Here is a 20,738-nt window from a genome sequence, read left to right on the forward strand (position 1 = left end):
GCTTGGCAGGTCCGGAAGGCTGCCTCCCTCCTGAGGACCATGGCAGGGCTAGGCCTTGCTACACCTACAGTCCCTGGGAGCAGTGACCAAGCAGCAAGATGTGGCCATGCCTCCTCAGGGGGCCTCATGGACAAGCATCCCTCACCTGCCAGAGCCCACCTCTCATCCTTCAGCAGGTGTGTAGACCTCACTCCCACCCACATGAGGCTCACTCCCCACCAGCCCAGGAAACAGCAGCTTTGGGGTGATCTGAGTCTCCAAGAGGTGCTCATTGCTCAGTGACTTCTCAGCCTGAAGAAAGGTACAATGGAGGAAGCCGGGATGTAAGGATTCAGGAGGCCTGGTTGGGTGGCCTGGGTGAAGTCACCTTCCCTGGCAAGTGGGGATAAAGAGCCCTCTCTACCACTGAAGGCTGTGGTGAGGAGAAGGCTCCAGAGGATGTGGGAGGAGGCTGCAAAGGCAGAAATCCAAAAAGCCACCCAGAGCAGTCTGAAGCTGTGCTCTCCAATATGGTAGCCACTAGCCCCCTGTCGCAATTTAAATTAATAAAAATGAAATGATATTAAAAATGCAGTTCCTCATTCTCAAGTGGCCACATTTCCAATGCTCACTTGTGGCTACCGTATTCGACAATGCAGATAGAGAACATTTCCATTGCTGCAGAAAGTTCAATTGGACGGCACAGACGAGTTTCTTCTCTAACCGGTTTCTTCTGGCCCCCGCCCCTGCTTTAACCCCCTCCTTCTTCACACAGCCTGCTTCCCCAACTCCCCAACCTCAGAGGAAACTGTTTAGGTGAACAGTGCTGGTCTATCCCCTAGGACAGCTCAAGCTGCAGGAGGGAGGCTGGAGTTCTCTTGTGGATTCCGTGTCCTAGTGAGACGATAAAGCAGAGTCTTCGTCTCGCGTCTTTGGCATCCCTGACAATGCCCTGCGTGGTGTTAGGCACAGCAGGTCCTTAATCACGATTATGGATTTGTCCTGACTTGGTACAGCTCATGCTCCACTAGGGCTGATTGGCGGTCAAGAAGCTTGGGTCAGTAGAGTCCTGCCTTGGCCATGAATTCACTGCGTGACTACCAGTACATCATTGCTTCCTGCCAGGCCTCAGTTCTCCCTCCTCAGGCAGGAATAGATGATCTCAGAGATTCTTTCCTGCTCTGACCATCATGCCTTCAGGAGGAAGAACTCCCTGGGGTGGGATCTGTGGTTGGAGCCCATTCTATCAGCAGCCAGTGCTCAGACCCAAGGCCAGACCCCACAGGGAGCTGTGCTGTGTGAAGATGTCTGTGATGGGGGTGCCTGACGTTGTGAGTGTGAATGTCAGAGTGTGTGTGTGTGTGTGTGTGTGTCTATACATGTGCTTTCACTCCTGAATCAAGGTAACAGGGTGGGAAATCCAACACAACCATGGAAAGACATAACTAACTTCTGGCAGGCCGTGAGTGTGGGGTCTCCAGGACTTATTTTTATTTCCTTATTTTTCTCATTTTCCACTGTGGTTTAATAAGCAAATATGTTCTGGTGTCCATAAGGCAGAGCTTCTCTTTGGGGACCAACACCCAGCTCCGAGGACCCAGAGTTGTCTACAGGCCTCATGGCACAGGACACAGGCTGGCCTCAGGAATGTTCTGGAAAGCCAGGCTCTGTCGGCCGGCTCTCAGGGATGTCAGAGCTCGGCACTAACACAAACCTTCATCCATGTGCATCTGGGGCTTGAGGGGAGGGGTACTGAATTTAGAAAACTGGGTGGGATCAACTACGTGTGTCCTCGGCAAGTGGCAGATGAGGTCTGGAGGGTCTGGAGCCTGAGGTGAGCTGCCGGAAGGCATTACTGGAAGAACGTGTGTGGTGGCCATTTTATTTTTCCATTGCAGGAGCTGGAGGACTAACCATAACGTGAAATGAGTGGCCATGCTCACCTCTCCACAGCAGGGTGCTCGAGCGAGAGACGCTGGGAGGAAGGGAGAGCGTGGTGGGATGGGGAGAGCTCAGGGTTGGCAGTCAGTCAACTCTGCGGTGGAAGCCCTCACTGCCCTCAGAATCCTGAAAGGCCTGGACATGGTGAGGGCCAGACCTCAGAATCGGGGGGATCGGCTGCAGGAATCACGGGGTGAGGGCTGCAAGAAGTGGAGGCTGGGCTGTTTGGCCTCCACCTCCTCATCAGCTCCAACCCGAGGACCCAGGGCCTCCCTCCTGCCAGAATCTTATTTCCCCTACACCCTACTCTGTGGCGCCTTCGCAGGCCCATCTCTTGACCTCCCTCCCAACTCCTCCCCGTTATGCCCTGAATAGCATTAATCTTACTTTGGGTCTCCTTTGCACCCATGGTCCCACTCTTGGGCACCTCTTTACTTTTTCAGCCTGGTGAAATTCTAGAGGCTGCCAGCATCCCTAGGCTTATTGGCCACATCACTCCAACCTCTGCTTCCGTCTTCACATTGCCTTCTCCTCTGTCTGCCCTTCCCGCACCCCTCTTATGAGGACCCAACTGCATAATCCAGGATAATCTCAAGAACCTGCTCAAATATCCTATGCACTATGACGCTTGCCCTGAACCCTCCTTCCCCCCAGGCGGAGGCCATCCTCCCTGCACAGCACCAGGCACACTCGTGTCACACTGGACTGTAATCGTGTGTCTCCTCCTCTAGGCTGTGATCAAGGACTCAATCTTTTTCACCTTAATGTCCTCACTTTGGTACAAAGCCTGAGACAGTATACGTGGCTAATGAATTGTTTGCTAAATAAATAAATTAGTAAATGAATGCATGAGATCAGCTTTGGGGCCTATATGCATGGGCCCCCTGGGGCTCACAGAAGCATGGTGCCAGGTCCCTGAGTCCGTGCCCTTTGGCTTTGCCATACCTCACAGCCCCTCCACCTTCCCCCAGTGGGAGGAGCCTACTCTTCCTTCCACTGGGCCTTGGAGCTGTGTTGGGATACTCCCGATGGCTGGGAGAGGAAGGGGTTGGTCCATTCCCTCCTCATATCTTGAAATCAAGCCACCCACCTGCCCAGACATACCTGTTAATTCAAACCTCCCTCCATGCCTCCTCCCCAACTCCTCCCTCAGCCTACCTGCCTTCACTCTCCAGTATTCCCATCACCTACCCTCTCCCACCCAGTGCAATCCAAGGAAACCCAGAGCATCGCAGTCCATGCCAGGGATAAGCTTATCATTTGCCGGCATCACCAACCCTTTGAGGGAGAGCAATCCTTCATAGGGTGGGCCCAGACACCCCACTGGAGGCAAACCAGCCTTTCAGAGTCTTGCACCCGTCCACCATCGCCCGCCGCCCTGTCCCTGTGCCCGGCTCACCTGTCTCTCCCCAGATGGGCAGGTACTCATCCTGCTGAATGTCCAGCATGATCTCCAGCCCGTTGCCTGTCCCCCCCTTGACCGTGGTGAGCAGAGGTTTGCCATCCTCGCCTGAGTTAAACATGTAACACTTCCCATATTTTGTAAACACCTGAAGGAGAGAAGAGAGAGGGAGAGAAGCATACGTGTGACTTCAGGCTGGGCTCCAGAGATTGGCAAGACCCCAGAAATCTCACAGCAGGTCAGAGTCCCCATAGCCCATCACAATCAACCGCTCTTGGAGACCAAAGATTCCTTGCCTTGGCTACTGGCATGACTTTTGCCAAGTGGGATTCTGGCATCAAAGCAAAAATCTGGACATGCTATGAGGTTAGTTGCAATGGGATCTGGTCTCTTCTCCCTCTGTACACTCCCCCTGAGCAGTCCTGTCCACTTCCAAGTGTCAATGATCGCCTGTAAGCCCTTCACCCTCCAATCTGCACCTCCAGCCCCAAGCTCTCTCCTGCGCTCCAGATGCACGGATCCCACTGCCTGATGAGCATGACCTCAGGGGGACCCACAGACCCCCGACACTCAGCATGTCCCAGTGGGACAAGTCTTCCTCAGGCTCCCTGCCTCACCAGATGGTTCTCCCGCACCCCTGTCCTAGGGAATAGCATTGCCACTTGCCAAGGGGCTCAGGCCAGACCCTCCGAGTGGCTGTCCACTCTTCCTCTTCCTCCCCACCACGTCCAGTTACCCAGCAAGGCCTGTCAGCACTGTCTCCGCATCTGCCTTGCATTGCGCCTTTTGTCTTCTGCCGCAACTTAGGACCTGGTCCTTTCAAGCCTGGCTGCTGCAGTTTCCTAGCTGGGCTCCTGGGTTCCAGACAACCTTCTCCAGCCTGTCCTCTAAGATAACTTAGCTCACTCTTTCTGAAATGCCAAGCCGATCTTCTTAATCCTGTGCTTAAAATCCATCAGTGCCCCTCATCCCCCTTAGGCCAATACCCAGGCCCTTCACACCCAGCCTTCTGGGATGCCCACCACCTAATCCATGCTACTGCTTCCCATCTGAGTCCACAGGAATCCGCTAGAAGGTAAGCTCCACAGGTTCAGGGACTACATCTGCTTGCTCACTGACGTACCTATCCCTAGTGGCCAGCACAGCACCTGGCACGTGGTGGTGTTCCAGAAATATATATCAAGTGAATGAATGAATGACTGAATGACTCAGTGGTTGGGTGGGTGGAGCCAGATCAAACAACTTGCAGCACCCCGGATGTACCCTGCTGGTTCCCACACTTATGGCTTTCTATCTGCTGCTTCTGCTGCCTGTAACTCGTCTCATTCCTCTTTCTGCCTGGACAACCTCTAGCTCTCTGCCTGGGCAACCTCTAGCTGTTCTCCAAGACTGGATTGATGCAACTCTTCCTACAGGAAGCCTTCCTGAGCCCCTGGACCAAGTTGGGTTACACCTCTCCTCACTGTTCCCCTTGCTCCTTCACCATGGCAGCCATCACGTGGCACTGAATAGCTGGTCCTGCATCTCTCCTGAACTTGACTCTGCCTTTCATTTCTGAATCCCAGCACTTACTACATTGCCTGGCACACAGTAGGCACTCAGTCCACTTTTGCTAGATGAAAGCATAATTACAAGGATGGAGTGTGATGTGTGGGAAGAGCCCAGGGCAAGGAATACGGAGATCTCTGTCCAAGTCTGATGTTGCCACTTACTAGTTGTGTGACTTTGGGTGAACCGAATAAACCTTCCAAGCCTCAACTTCCCCATCTATAGAATGGGGGTTCTAGTCCTTGCCTTCCCTACCTCTCAAGGTTATTGAGAGGATCAACTGAGGTAATAAGTGCAAAAGTGCTTTGAAAACTATTAAAGCTTTCTGCAAATGCTATGGGTTATTATGATTACATAACTGCTTTGGAACCTCGAGCTGAAGCCAAATTATATCTGGCAAAATTGGCTGGAAGAGAGCCAGGCCGACTGTATAGGATTTCTGCAGCCCCTGAGATTCGGGTCCAGGTCACCTCCCTGACCACACTCCACTGCACTGTCCCCTCCTACAGCATGGAGGCTGCAGAAGGCTCTTTGGCTTCCCATTGTTCAGTGCAGGGGCAGGGAGATAGCGGGCTGAGGGCTGGAGGCTGCCTTCTCATGCAGATCTTGATGGGTGGATGGAAGGAAGGGAGAGGGGCCTCCACCATGGGCCAGGCACTGTGCTAGATGCTTACCTATATGGTCTCATTTAACCTTTGCATCCATGACCACGGGTATTGCTGCTCCCATTGTGCAGAAGAGAAAACCAAGTCCCAGAGAGGTTAAGTGACTTGCCTAGGGTCACACATCTCTGAAGTAGAGAAGCTGGGATTCAAATCTGTGTCTTCCTGATTCTAACACACATGCTCTTTCTGGGTGGGCTGTCATGGGTCTTTGTCATTGAGACGTGTCCGAGCCATATACTGTTGCCCTTTGCCTTGCTTTTCCCATCAGCCAATCGATATTCATATGCATGTGCTCCTACCATGTGCAAGGATTCCGGGGCTTGCAAAGAAGTACAAGCCCTACTACCCACCATCATGACCTGAGGAAGGGCCAATAAAACACTAGATTCCCCATTTTTCTCCACTGTCCAGAATGGCTCTGAGTCCCTAGCCAGCTGCACTATTTCAGGGCAGCCAAGCCCTACTTTCTCAGCTTCATGGGGAAGGGCAACTGGAAAGTGATTTTTCAAAAAACCGAGCTTTATCATCACTCCTGTATATAGCAACTGAACTTGGCTAACGAACTTGTCCCCCACAGAGATGCTCACGGGAGCCACTGTAATGAACAGACAAGAGCATGTTACAGTGAGCACCTCTATTGCCAAGGGTTGAACACATCTGGAGTGACTTCTGGGGTGCTCCAACAGAGCTTTTCTTTGTAGAAACACGAAATATCCTCTCTGTCTCCAAAATTGTTTATAATATTAATTTACCTATCTATATGAAGCGATTTGTGAGTAAAAGTATGTTTCAGCTTAGCACCAGATTTTTGCAAATTTTTTCTCCCTTCTTCCCCCCATTTGGTACTTGAACTTCAGAGTATTGGGCTGGCATTAGAATGTGGTGTCTACTCCTGGCATCAGCCCAGCCCTGTCACAAACATGGTGTGCGGCCTTGATAAAGGTATTGACCCTCTCTGAGCCTCTGAGGGTGATGACAAGATGGGAGAACTGAAAGGGGTCTTAGAGATCATCTCGTCCACCCATCTTACTTTACAGGTGAGGAGATGGAGACCTGGGAGAGAGGAAGTGACTTGCCCCAGGATACACAGCAAGGAAGAGTCCATCTGGGACAATGACTCCTAGTTCAGCCTGTTCCTTCCTTTATATAAGCCTCCCTCAGTTTCCCCACTTAGAAGAGGAGATGGAGGATCTAGGGGATTGCTCCTTTCAGCTGGTCATTGACTGCATACCTGCTCTCTGCTGGGCCCTGGGCTGGCACCACTGAGGTCGCCCCATAGAGGAGGCTGCAGACAGGTCTTTGCTGTGGGAGTGACAGAGATGTGCCCCCCATCCTCAATGGCTCCCTTGCTAGGCCTGGTACTCATCCTAGGCCCAGTTGGCAGCTCCTGTAGGTGCCCTTGGTGTCAGTCCCATCTTTCCTGCCCCCTCCCCCTGGGGCTGGTTGCTGGGGAAGTGTGCACACTTGCCAGGTGTGAATGGACGCACGTCAGAGCGTGGGCAGCAGTGGTGACAACAAGAGTGTGGGGCAGAGAGCTGGAGGGGGACTGCAGCCATGTCTGAGAGATGGCCAAGCTCTCTATAAAGTCAGGACCACCATAAAGAGGGCTAGCACCCTTCTGCAGCTTCCTGGTGCATTTAGGATAAACTCCCAGATCCTCACCGGGCCCTGCGTGGTTCGACCCAGTCTCCCTCTCTTTCCTCTCTCACGTGCCTCAAACACACTGGCTTCTTCAGTTCCTGGAACGTGCAACAAGCTCTTCCCCCTGCAGGGCCTTTCCACATGCCATTCCTTCTTCCTAGAATGTTCTCTCATCACCCTTTGCCTGGCCAACTTGTGATCAGGCCTTGGCCTAAATGCTGTTTCCTCAGAGTCTGGCTTGACCATCCCCGCCCCTGCTCCCAGCCTCCATTTAAATTGGGGCCCCTTGTTTTACAACCTCACACCCCTGTATTTTTCCTTTATGGTGCATATCAAAGTGTATCAACTCAACGGTCATTCATGTGATATTTGCTGGACATGTCTTCCACTAGACTGTAAGCTTCCAGAAGGCAGGGACCGTGTCTGTTTTGTCGCACGAAGGAATGAACGAATGGGCTCCAAGGCGCTGCTCCCTGCCACCCCCTTGCCCACCTCTGGGAGGTGCCCTTTCGTGCTGGGTGGCCTGGCAGGAGCTCATGCTGACATCTCATCCAGCTCCCCACCCCTCCCTTTCTCTGCCGTGGCCTTCTCAGCTTCTCGCTTAATTGTGCCTAAGCATTTTGGAATGCTTCTCCGTGAAGTTATCAGAGGAAATAATCCTTTCAGGAACTAAGACAGTTTACCTTTGTGGGGGCAGGAGAACGGGGCTCAGAGACAGCAAGGTGCACGTTGGCTGCACGCCTCTGCCGGCCTCCCTGCCCGCGCCGCTCAGCCCGCCGCTCCTGTCTGGCTTCTCGGAGAAGATGATTTTCCTCTCTGCTCAACATCAAAGGCCTGAGACCTATTTACACATAGCGCAGTTTTGCAACAAACTTGGGACAAGATGCAGCTCTTCTTCCCCATTTTGGGGCATAACAACGTGTAAGTGCAACACATGCTTCAAATTTATGCCTTATCGCCCCCAGCCAGAAAATACAATTTCTTTAAGTGCAGACTGTCAAGCCAAGCTTGCTGCTTGCTCAGACCTGCCATTCTTCCAGGCATCTCTGCTCTCCCGGTGAGCGCTGACAGCCCCATCACGGATAGCAGGGCTGGGTTTGCAGGGTTGCTGAGAGTCTAGAATTGCACTTAGCTGGATTGGTTTGTAAGGATTAAAGGTGTACGTTTCAAACCCCGATCTCCAAGACTGACGGGGGGATTCTGAGATAATGGGTCCCATGACCATCATCTTCACTGCTAACATTTACATGGTGCATGACAGTTTGGAGACTGTCTACATAAAGCTTTAACTTTCTCAATGGCCTCATGAAGTTGGAGGGAAGGAAACCAACAACTCTTGAGCCTCTACTCTGTGCCACTTGGCATTTTCACAGGTGTTATCTCTTTCCTAATTATGGTCCCAACTGCCCTGAAGGGGAGGTATCTTATTATCACATGCCCGTTTTACAGATGAAGAGACTGAGGCGGCAGATGAGGCAGGCAGCAGAGCTGGGACTCATGGTGAGATCTCACCACCAAAGAAGTTACAAGGAAGGAACATGGGATTTTGAGGCAGACAGGATGGGATCAAGGCAGCTCGTTCATTACTTGTCAAGTCCGCGGCCCTGAACATGGCATTTGCTACTCCCAATTCCAATTCCCTCCTCTGCAAATTGGGCAAGATTATCTTGCCATGTGCTTGTAGGGCTGAATGAGAGAAGAAAATGGATTTGTTTGAAAGATTACATAATAGACATCTGTACTAGTTATGAATCCATACTAGGGGGAAGTTACTAGTTTATTCCTTTCAGCCAAAGAGAGAGAAGTTATTTGGGTTATGGGAGTGGGGGTAGGTCAGAGATGAATTGAAGAATGGGTGGATTGAGGGTTCCTGTCCTCTCTGCTTATGCCTCCACAATACCAAGCTCATCTTGAAGTAGTTCAAGGGGATTAAAACAGCCATGTGCCACTGATTGCTTGTTCCTTAATAATGTGAAGCTAGTTGCTGGAAGCCCAGGGCAGCCAATGAGGTTACTGGGCCCATGGAGTTCTGTAGGAGGAGATGCTCGATGCATACTACCCACTTTGAAAATCTACATTTGAATTCCAAGTGAATTGTAACCAGTTATTGGCACAGTGGACAAACACCACCAATCTGAAGTTGGCACATTCTAAGTCAAAGAAATGTGGACGTGGGGAGGGGGAAGGGGGTCTCAGTGCCTTCCAGTAGCTCTTAGAGTAGCTCTGAAGTCACAGACTGGCTGGCCGCTCTCCCTGGAGTGCCTTCAGTGCCATTTACTTTATATTTGCCATCACTAAGTTTTGCAACAGCTTGTGAGGTTGGTATTATCACCCCTATTTTACAGATAAGGAAACTGAGGCCCAGAGAGGTTGAACCAGGTCACAGAGCTGGCAAGTGGAGAATCCAGGGTGAAATCCACCTTTGCCTAATTCCAAAGCCTGTGCTCTTTGCCCCCCTGTGCCTTGTAGCTACAGCTCACACCCACGCCCCCTCCTAACCTGCTCTGTTCCCGGCAGACTGGTGAGATTGGTGCTCTGCTAACACCAGGGCTCTCCCACCCAGTAGTGGGGGAGGTGCATCTGAGAGTCAGAGGAATCCTGGAAAAGTGCAGGCACCAAAAATCTTGCCCAAATGTTTCATTTTGCACATGGAGAGTCTCAGGCCCAGAGAGGTGAAGTGACTTGCTCCAGGACACACAGCTAGTTTAGGGGCAGAGCTGAGATCTGACCTGGGTGGGATGGCTTGGGTCTGTGTTCTTCCTCTAAAGCCTTCTGTTTGCACATGCCAGGGGTTGGAGATAACGGCTAGGATCCCCTTCCTGGGGCACTGCATTTGGGAAATAAGAGAAAGATTGGCAACTGCTGCTGACCCAGGTGCCAGCGTCCAGACTTGGCCTGTGCTGTTGGGGCAGCCTGCTTGACAGGGTCTGGGAAATGCAAAGTGGAACACTCACTGGGAAAGGTTAGGAACAGCTGATACCCATGAAGACACCGTTTTCTGGTCCAATAAATAGTGCAAACAACATTTCTACACCATGTACCTACTTAAGAAAATAAATTATGTATAAGCTCCCTTAACGACAGTTGAAATATCCACTTACCAGCACACAGCTGGGCCTGCAAAAGCTGCAAACCTTCCTACCCACTCATTAATCCTGACCTTTCGGGCTTCTCTTAGTCCGTGCATTTCTTGTCTCTTCTTGCTTATTACACTTGAAGGGAATGAAATCGTACTTCTCCAAAATGCCTCTAAAACTCAGCCTTTTTTCCTCCCCGAGTTGATTGAGCTTTCTGCTCAACGAGTTACTGAAATTTCTCATTAGGTTGTTTTCAAGATAACGTGCATGTGAAGCCCAACCATTTAGTTTCATTTGTTTTGTTTTTCTCTTTCAAACTCCTCAAGCACTTTTCACGCAATTGGGAAGCGAAAAAGTCTGTCAAATGGGTTACCAGGCTTCCAGTCAACAAAATGAATCTGCCTTTTGTTTTCTGAATTGCGATTAAGGTGTTTGAAAATTAAATACAGCAGAGGGATGGATGCGGAAGGAGGCTGCCTTAGAAGCTCAGCTCTTTGAAGGCAAAGACTGTCTCATTAGAAAATCTGCTTGTTCGTTCATCTGTTCCTGCAACAGGAACCCGTGATGTTCCAAGCACTGTTGCATGACTGTGCTTTTCCCCACAATGAGATTAAAAAGACAATTTCAACAAATGCCCGTGAAAGCACCTCCATGTGGCAGGTGAACGAAGAGATGAGGGGAACATGGCCCCTCGGTAACCATTTGTCCCCTCTTCCCAACCAGGAGGCCGCCTTCTCTTTTAGAACATCATTGATATCATTCTCCTAGAGGCTACTCTTCTGGGGGGGAAAGAGAAGCATAAACAACCATTGAGCATTTACCACGAGTTGGGCGCTGTGCCAATCGCTTTATACACTTTCTGTCTTTTAAGTCTTACAAAGTCCTTTGATGTAGGTATTATTCTCCCCAGTTTGCAGATGAGGAAACGGAGGCTCTGCAAGGCTAAATGCTTTCTCCAAGGCCCTACAACTACAGAGTGGTTCGCCTGACTTTTCCCTTTATATGTATGGGTTGTTAGAGGAACGCTTAGCATTATTTGAATGTATGATTTGGTAATGTGATCCCCCCTCCACACCCCGGCACCCATCTGCCGGGACGTGACACTTCCTGTGCTGGTTTCACTAAGAGGCCCTCCTGTCTCCTCCCTCCAAGCCTGAAGCTCAGCCCAGGACTTTTCTGCCGGGCGACTGTCCAGGGAGCTTCAGACCGTGGAGGAAGAGATGTGTGAGCACCAGGCAGAAGAAAAGAGCATCAAATGACAGCAAATCTGTCTGTCAGCTGGGAGAACAGCACGAAGGGGAGCGACGAGTGACTCTGAGTGTTCTTCAATTCAAACTTCTTGTGAGCAAATGTTCTATTGGCGGACGGCTCGCGGAGGCAGGGGGCACCTTGAAGATGCTCCAGTTGTTCATCTGGAGAGTCCCTGTGTATGAATCCCTCCCGATAACTCATGTGAAAATCCCAAATTGGGCCCCACTTGAGGTTATGAAGCGGATGTGGAGAACCAGAAGCCTTTCCAGTTGGACTGCAGCTTGACTGGTTGGGGGAAGGGGGCTGGTGGGAGTCTGGGCTTGATGGAAGTGTCAAATGGGTCTGCTCTTTCTGTTTGAGGTCCTCTACTCTGTCTCCCATGGGCAGTAGGGGCTGTGTCATTTTCATCTCTGGATTCCCAGTGCCTGGCCCCCTACCTGGCACATAGTAGGCACTTAACGGGAGGTGTCTAGGTGAAAGGAAAAGTCAAGTATGGGATTGGGATCCAAGCAGCTTCCAGTGCTGGCTCTGCACTGATTTGAGAAAGTCGTTTCATCTCTTTGGATCTTGATCCTCCATCTTGGAAATACTGGTAGGAGCACCTTCCAATAGAATTGTTGCAAAGATCAAAAGGGTTATAACAGGTCTGAAAGTGCTTTATAGGAAAATAAAAATCCGTCAGCCCAGGCAGGGAGCATTTACGTTTGTGTTTTGCAACATGCGTAAGCCCTGCAGGAGCAGGGGAGGGAAAGAGTTGTTATTTGGCCGTGGAAATTGAATCTGAGGTGTTGTTCCGTCTGGGACCACATGCGTGGCTCATCCATTCATGCGCTTGGTGAACATCTGTAGAACACACCTTGTGTTCTAGGCACTGCCCCAGGCGTTGGGGATACAGGGATACGTCAACCCTTTAGGAACAGCCTGGGAGGGAGGGTGGCCCTGTAGACTGATGCTGGGTGGTCCTAAGTGCTGTGGGAGTGCACAGAAGGAAGCTGCCTGGTGGGCAGTGATGGGGGGATTCAGGGGACTCTTGCAGAATTCTTGCTAGGGACAGTGGTGGTGACACCAGTGGTATTTAGCAGGTTGAGACAGATCCCTTAGACTGGCTCCTGCTCTTGGCAGGGCCATGCTGATGCTGTCAGGAAGGCCAGTGGTGCCAGTCCAGCCTTCGGCTGCCTGCTGAGCCTATCCACCCATCATTCCAGCTCTCTTCTGCTTCCAGAACCTAATACCCTCAGGTGGACAACTATGGGCTCTACTAAGAGGCGGGCAGGATTTCTGGAAGAACACGGACTTTGAAGACAGATTGGCTGGACACCTACTACGTGCCAGACACCGTGCACAGTGAATAGTGGAGCTTCGCTGCGAGGTAGTAGATAATTATGAAGATGGAGATGCAGTGACTGAGAGGAGCTGGCATCTGGTTCTCTCCAAGGAAAGCTGTGTCAGTCTCAGAGGCCCCCACCCCCAAGCCTGTCTCTCTGATCTGCCCACTGCCAACAGGTCACCAAGCCAAACTGAGGGACCCAGGGCCAAGGCAAATCGATTTATAAAATGGGCACATTTCTAGCGAGCCAAGCCTGATTGCAAAGAGCATCCTCTTAGCTGTCGCCAGACGTGGGGAGCAGGGCCCAGGCGGGGTTCCTGCCTTCCTAGCTTTCAAGGAGGGCAGAAACCCAGAAAAAGTGGAGGAGAAAGTGTGGCCACAAACCGTCCATTTCCCTCTGCTGGCTCCCCTCCCTCCTTCTAACCCTACTGACATGATTCCTGCTGCCCACTGAGTCCTGCCACACTGGGCTGTTCTGGGCTGGGAGCCCACAGAGGGCACATCTTAGTCTACATTCTGATTATTCATGAGATAATGGATGCAAAGTGCCTGGCAGAGGGTACTCGCATAATAAAATTAACTAAAATCTACTACTACTACTAATTATTATTAGATATTCTGTACCTGAGTTCTGAAATCTGTACTCCTACAGGATGCGATTTCTGGATTCATGGTCTCTGTTACAAGTTCTTTTTACGGTCGCTTGCTTGATCCTGTGACTACAGCCCTGTGTCCACTTCTGGACTTACAGGAATAGGTACCTGTTTGGTTGTCCTCTGGCCGTGCACAGATCCCTTCTGGAACATTCCCTGGGTATTCCTATGTAAGAAGTTTGTATCACCCTGGCTGGATGTTTCTGCTCAGCTGAACTTCACTTTTCCTCACCTTATCAGCACCCATCCGGGGGGCTTGGGTAGGCTTCACCCTCCCACTGAGAGTGTGTTTTATACGTGGATGACCAACCCTGAGATAAGACACATGTCACTCCCTGCACTTACCTCACTACACACCTTCTGGGAATCGCCCTTCCTTTGCGCAGGTGTGGGATGGGGGAGGGGAAAGGAGAGGATCAATAATGGGTTCTGTTGTGTTCCCGGTTCATTTCGCATTATTTTACAGGGCTGCATTGAAAACGATGCATCAGTGAAAACCAAATGAAGGTTTACGATGCTTACAGAGGAAAAGCAAATGTTCCAATTAATGCCAGGGCTGAAAACAATCCCAAGGCATGCTGATGCTAAAAGCCCATCAAGAAAAGGTCAAATAGGTAACTACTCCCACAGCACTGAAATCCTCATACCACATTTTACTGATTTCGTGTTTTCTCATTAAAAACACGTTTCAGTTTTTCCAGGAACTGGTCAGAAAATGTTATTGTCTTCTAGTTCTTCCCCACGGCTGGTCTTGGAGGTTGAGTAGACTTGTAGTTTTAGTAGCAGAGCTTGGGTTATGAATGTTCAAAGCCATCGCAGATTCACAAATGCAGAGGGTTTTCAGTAGTTTAATCAGATTGCTTTCCTGACATGTGGAATTAAGGCCTGCTGACTGATACACAGCATGCATGATGCCACCCTCCTTCCTAGGTCCAGAGCAGATATGACTGATTGATCACAGCACTCTTTCTTCTGAGTCTCAGTTTTTTTCAGCCCAACCATTCTGGCTGCGCCTATGAGTCTATTGGAATTGGCAAGTGAGATGAATCCTATTTGCCATCCCTGTGGCAGAAGAACGTAAGTTCTGCTGGTGGTGCCAGTCGTTCTGTAATAAGGGGCAGTGCCTGAAAGTGGGGGAAGGTTTGGGCAGGTGCCATAGGGCAATATGAGGGGCATAATTTTGTGGGTTTAGGTAGGAGAGACTTTTAGTTGGTGACAGAGACAGAGGCAGGACCTTGCATATTTCAAAAATCTTACTCAGATTTGGCCCCTGCACGATAGTGGAGTGAGCAAAAGCTTTGGAATCAAATCCTGATTCTGCCATTTACTAGCTTTTAGGGTGGGGCCAATCTTTATTGAGCATCCCCAGGTCCTGCTGTCTCAGATTGGTGGACTAGACTCCTAGGAGACTGTGATTTTCATTGTACCATAGTTCCTTGACTTGTGATGGAAGGATCAAAGGACCTAAGATGATTAGGGGCTTTCAAAATGAAAGACAAAGCATTCTTTAGTTCATTCAACATTGAATGGGCAAGCATTACGTGTCAAATACCCTGGAAGGTCCTGGGAATACAAAGATAAATAAGACATGGACACTGCCCTCAGGTAGTTCATGAGCTGTCGGCGTAGAAATGGAGATGAAACAGCTTCAGATCCTCAAGGAGACAGAGTAACTGTAAAACCATCATTGATTCACGCACGTCAATTTACAGAACGCAACTCTTGGGGAACAAGTACACGAAGTAAGGTCCACCTGTGTCGTTTCATTCCCGCCCTTTGCTCCTGTTGAGCCGTGTGCATTTGTACTGGGGCCTGTTTCCAGCTACTGCTTTCACATCAGCAGGCCCTGCGGCCTGCCTCTCCTGTCTTCTCCAGCTCCCCTGCTCCCCAGCCCCACTCCCTCTCCTCACGAGGCAGTTGTGATGCCAGGGCGTGGAATTTAAGGAGGCACTCACTTCCGAGGGCTGCACTCCGCTCACCTGGGAGTGAGTGCCTCCTTAAATTTTGCAGCCCAGGAGCCTTGCGTGCCTCGTCCTAGTCCCGACCCCACTCCAGACAAAGTCAGATGAAGACAGGAGAGAGACACTCAAGATGAAAGTGCCATGGCCACCTGTTCTCACAACAAGCTTGCCAAACGGACACTGTTGTCCCACTTACAGATGAAGAAACTGAGGCTCAGACAGGGTGAGTGACTTGCAGAGGCATCGTGGAGCGGTGAAAGATCACAGGCTTTTTTACCAGGACAGATCCAAGTGTGGGTTCCAGTGCTACCAGTCCTGAGCCGTGTGACCTTGAGCCGGTTACTTATTTTCTCTGACCTTCCGATTCCTCATCTGAAGAATGGGGATCATAATACCTCTCAGGGCTAGATGGAATGAAGTCCAGGCACCTCCAGTTTCTGGTTCTGTGACTCTGCTTTCTCCTGTGTCAAATGGACCTGCCTCACAGAGATGCCATGGGGACCAAATGATGGATGTGCCAACCCAGGGTGAGCTCTGAAGAGCTGTTTGGGGGCTCAAATGTCAGTTCCTTAATAGGCTTTGCCGTGTCTCCAGCTCTGTCAACTGTCCGTTCTTCTGGGGTGCAAGGCGGGTAAGCGAGAGTTTGGTGAGTGCTTTTGGGGGTTCCTGATAATAGCCAAAGATCTCCTCTAGAGGGATAATTGAGACTGGGTGCCTGCTATGTGTCAAGTGCTGTGCCAGCTCACACACATGATCCCATTCTAACCTCCCAGCAATGCTACTATTACTCCTGTTGTTGAAGAGGAAACAGAATCCAAGAGAGGCTAAATGACTCACTCAAGGCCATGCAGCAAGTCAGAGGTAGAGCCATCTGCCCGATGAAGAAGCTTGGGTTCTGTGTATCCCCAAAAAAACAGTGACCCCCCAAAAAATACATCCTAATATTTCTCAGCAATGGAGCAAAACCTAAGAGTTGCACCTGAGCATGTTCCAACAGGCCTGAATATAAATTAGACTCATTGCAAGCCCGTACGTGAAACCTTGTGAGTGCCAACTGCTTCCTAGGCATGGCAGAGGGCTGGCATGAGGCTCTCCAGGGTGTCTCAGCCGTGTCACTGATTAACAATATGAGTCTTTGCTGTATCCCAAAAGTTCAGCTGACGTTCCAGAACCCTTTCCCCTAAACCAGAGAATAGAGGGGGGCGGATTAGAAGCTTTTTGAGGGTTTAAGTCTTGTAGGTTCTACTTTGAAAATATCCCTCGAGATAATTTCCTCCTCTCAGCCCCTGCAGCTCCGGCCATGCCCCAGGGTGGTGCTGCTCATCTCTCACCTGGTTAACCACCACAGCCTCCTGCATGGTCTCCCTGCCCTGCCTCCCTTCCACCTCCATTTTCCACATAGCAGCCAGGGGGATCTTTCTGGAAAGCAAACTCCCTTACTTAAACCCTTCCATGGCTGCAAACCCCTTGGTTGGGCTGACATACAAAGATGCCTGAGCCCCACACAGCTCCTTCCAGGCTCTTCTCTTTAGGCTCTGACTCTCATGAGTCAGCTCTGCCCAGTTCTGCCCTTCTCCAGACGTGCCATGCTGCTCCACACCTCCGTGCTGGCAGATGTGCTGATTCCTGTGCTCAGGACCCTTCCCCCTCCTTCATCCAGCTAACTCCTCCTCATCCTTCATGCCTCAGCCTGGCAACACCTCCTCCCGAAAGCCTTCCCTGACTACCTACGCTTCTCCTCAGAATGGGTGAGGTGCCCTCCTCGGGGCTTGGACAGCACCCTGTGTCACCTCCATCTCATCACATTAGAGAGTCTAACTTGTACTTGAACTCCAGACCTTAGCTGGCTCCTCTGAACTAGAGTTGGGTCTTCTGTGGTACCCTCTACTTCTCCTTCAAGCCCCCATCCCTTGTGTATTTGTGTGAGCATCTCATTGACGTCCATCTCTCCACACCGGGCTGTGAGCTCTAGGCTGTCTGGCTTTTGCTCACTCTCTGGGTTCACTGGGAAGCTGACTGGAGATGGAGACTTGCGTGCAGGAGGTTTATTGGGCAGTGTTCTCGAGACCCACATGCACGGATCACACCTGTGACACAGCGAAGGAGGGAGAGAAGCTCAACACCATGCAGTTGCAGTAGAGGCCCCCCGACCCACGGGGAGCTCTGGAGCTGGGGTGGCCCTTCTGAGTTGTTTTGATTGAGACAAGGGGCCAGCTATTGTGCCCCCACTGCATTTGGCCCACCCCCGGGGAGAGGACAGAACCCTGGGTGAGGTACCTCTATACGCTAGAGGGCAATTCCCCGAGAGGGAATTTCCAGAGTGGAGAGCTGTCAGCTGCCAAGACTCAAAGTCGCTGGGCAGGGGAGGGCCTCAGTTCTGCAGGGGTGACATCCACTATGCTACCATATGCCCTGTATCTGCCTAGTTCCAGGGCCTTAGCAGGTAACCAATAAATGCTGTAAATGAATGCATCCACTTCGTTGTCTATCTCTGCTCCATCCCCATACTGTGGGACCATGTCTTACTTATTTATCCAAGTGGTCTATAGAGGGCCTAGCTTAGCATAGGCACTCAATAGAAGTTTGTTGAGTGAATGATTAAATTACAAGGGAATGACTGAAAGAAATAATGCTGCAATTTGCTTTATAAAGAAGGATAAATTTGCACACAACTCAGCAGTCCAAAGGCTCATAAAGTGAGTACACCTGGATGGCCCCACCCCATGAGCCAGGTTTCTTCAAAGTAGAAACTTGAGCAAGTGGGCAAGACCTCCCAAAGCAAACCTTGGCTATCCTCATGGCTCCAGGTTGGGTGGGCTGGGAAGAGATTTGGAGGAAACCAGGCCTCCTTGTATCAATGTCAGCGGCCAGTTCCCCGTCTTCCAAAAACAAAGAAGAAATGGCTGGAAGAACTGGGGGTATTTAGAATGGAAAAGAGCAGACTTAAGGAGGATCATGACTGCTATCTGCAAACATTTGAGGGGATATCATCTGAAAGACAGAACAGACTTATTCTGTACAGCCGTGGAGATGTTCTAGGATTTGGGTTGGATGTAAGAAAAGAACTTAATTAAAGTGTCCAAGAATAATCTTTCTGGGGAGATGGACATATTCTATATCATGATATGGGTTACACAAGTGTATCCATTTATCAAAACAGTACAGGTAAGATCTGTGCATTTCAACATACATAAATTTCACCACAACAAAGAGGAAATGTTAAATCATCATCATCACCACCATCATCCGTTAAGTGATAGGGATGAGCAGAGGTACAGAGGAAACAAGAATGTCAAAATGTTAATATTGTTGCATCTGTATGGTGGGCATATGGGGTTCATGACACTATTCTGTTTGCTTTGTATATGTTTGAAATTTTCCATAATAAAAACAGATATATATTAATTATTAAACAAAGATGAATCAAATGGGCTGCGTTGGGAGACAGCGAGCTCTCTGTTACTAGAAGTATTTATGCAAATACCATGTGCATCCTCCAATGCCCCCCACCCCCACCCCGAGGACCTGGGATATTGGAGGATACTGCCAAGAGCAGGGGACTGAAGCAGTTAACCTTGGTTGGGGTCCTCACACTTTCCCTCCCAAGGGAGGGGAATGGGCAGGCCTGTCCGGCACTCCTGAGGCTCTGAAGAGAGCTGGATTCCCAAGACCCAGGAACTGGAGCCAGAGATCCTCATTCCAGACAGTGGGAGATGCTGGGAGTGAGGTAGGGCAGATATCAAGGTATCTAGGAAGGCCCCTAAACCTGGGGGAAGGCGAGTGGAATGAGGGGAGGGTCCAAGTCAGCATAAGGAATCACCGTTTTGGAAAGTAGTCTGAACTGGGGACGGCATGAGTTTTGGGCTCAGAGGCATATGCCACTGCTTCCTAGCTGTGTGAACCTGAGCAAGGCTCTCAACCTCTGTAAGCCTTGGTTTTCTCATCTGTAAAATGGGAGGTAGGACTTATCTCACAGGGTTGTCGTGAGGATTAAACGAGCTTGGGTGCTTGGCATATAGATGTCCATGCTTATTACAGTTATCACTATTTACAAGGGGGAGCTGAGATCAAGTGGAGAGGGGAATGGGACTTCAAGGTCTGTCTCAAACACCAGCTTCCACTGGAGGGCCACATCTTAGGGATGGCTAACGGAGGGCTGTCTGAATGGGTCAGCCTTGCTTAAAAGGCAGGAAAAGTCTACAAGGACCCTTCTATTAATAAAATTCCAGGATTCTAGAGGGATCTCAAGCAATTTTCAGGAGTAACTGCTGGGACTCTCCATGCCCCAGTTCATTCCCATTGCTTGTAGAAGTGCATGGTGCTGGAGAGCTGCGTGTCCACGTTGCCATGACACAATCTCTCCTTGGCAGCCCCGACGGCCCCCAGACCCACTCAGATGCAGCTGCGACCCCAGACCCTGAGCCGGTCCTGACCAGGCCCTGAGTCACACACAGTGAACCCCACTGGGTAGGAAAGGTATCTTATCTTCTTCATCTATCTCCAGCTCCTGGCATACAATGGGTGTCTAATAAATGGGTACTGGGTAAACAGATGCTTGAGCTATGTGTGTGGACAGGCGCTTAAGCCAGGCCTGCCACTCCAGGGCTCGTGTCCCTGGGGGGCCTGTGAGGATCGGGGAACAGCGCGCCCCTCCCCCAGCTGGGCCCATAGAGCCTCGAGCGGCCGCCTGGCAGCCACTGTCGGCAGGCAGCACTCCTGGCAGCACTCCACTCTTTTCCCTGAATGGCTCAGAACACCAGCGCAGCCACCCACCGAACTCGCCATACATCAGCCTCCTAATGGTGCATTTTAGAACGTTAGTGGTAACCAGCAAATGGGAGCCAGGAAGGGAATTAGAGCCAGATGCACAGCGGGGAGGGAAAAAAATCAAGAAGAGCCTCGGAGGAGATGGAGCCAGATGCAATCATCCTGAGACAGGAAAAACCATCTCCCAAACACCTACGGGGCAGGCGAATTCATTTCATTTAAAATCGGCGCCCTTTATGGGGCGCTACACTGAACGCTGGACCGCCTCCTCCATCAGCACTGCCTGGACCGGGCCTGCCCCGCCTGGCCAAGACCACAGCATTCTGAAATGCTCTGTGAGCTCCTCCCACCACTTATTCAGGTTTTCATTCAACAAATACTTTTGCACATCTACTATGTGGGATGAGGTTATGTACCATAGCATTTAAACTCACAAGTTCACAGTCAAATCACCTGGGTTCAAATGCTTTTTCTGCCCCTGACCTGGGGACTTAGTTAACTTCCCTGCCTCAGTTCTTTCTTGTAA

At 50.6% G+C, this 20,738-nt stretch overlaps 1 protein-coding gene across 2 annotated transcripts in view; it reads right to left on the reverse strand.

Annotated features, from left to right (window-relative positions):
- ASIC2 (acid sensing ion channel subunit 2) overlaps positions 1-20,738 on the reverse strand; it is a 992,920-nt gene that overhangs the window by 85,214 nt on the left and 886,968 nt on the right. For both annotated transcript variants that reach the window (XM_087440196.1, XM_004441883.3), the window contains exon 2: positions 3,320-3,470. In XM_087440196.1, coding sequence (XP_087296322.1) covers positions 3,320-3,470 — 151 coding nt within the window. The remainder of the gene's footprint in view (positions 1-3,319; positions 3,471-20,738) is intronic.

This window comes from Ceratotherium simum, chromosome 16, assembly GCF_057802395.1.
Source record: "Ceratotherium simum simum isolate JZ-2026a chromosome 16, ASM5780239v1, whole genome shotgun sequence".
NCBI classification, from domain to species: domain Eukaryota; kingdom Metazoa; phylum Chordata; class Mammalia; order Perissodactyla; family Rhinocerotidae; genus Ceratotherium; species Ceratotherium simum.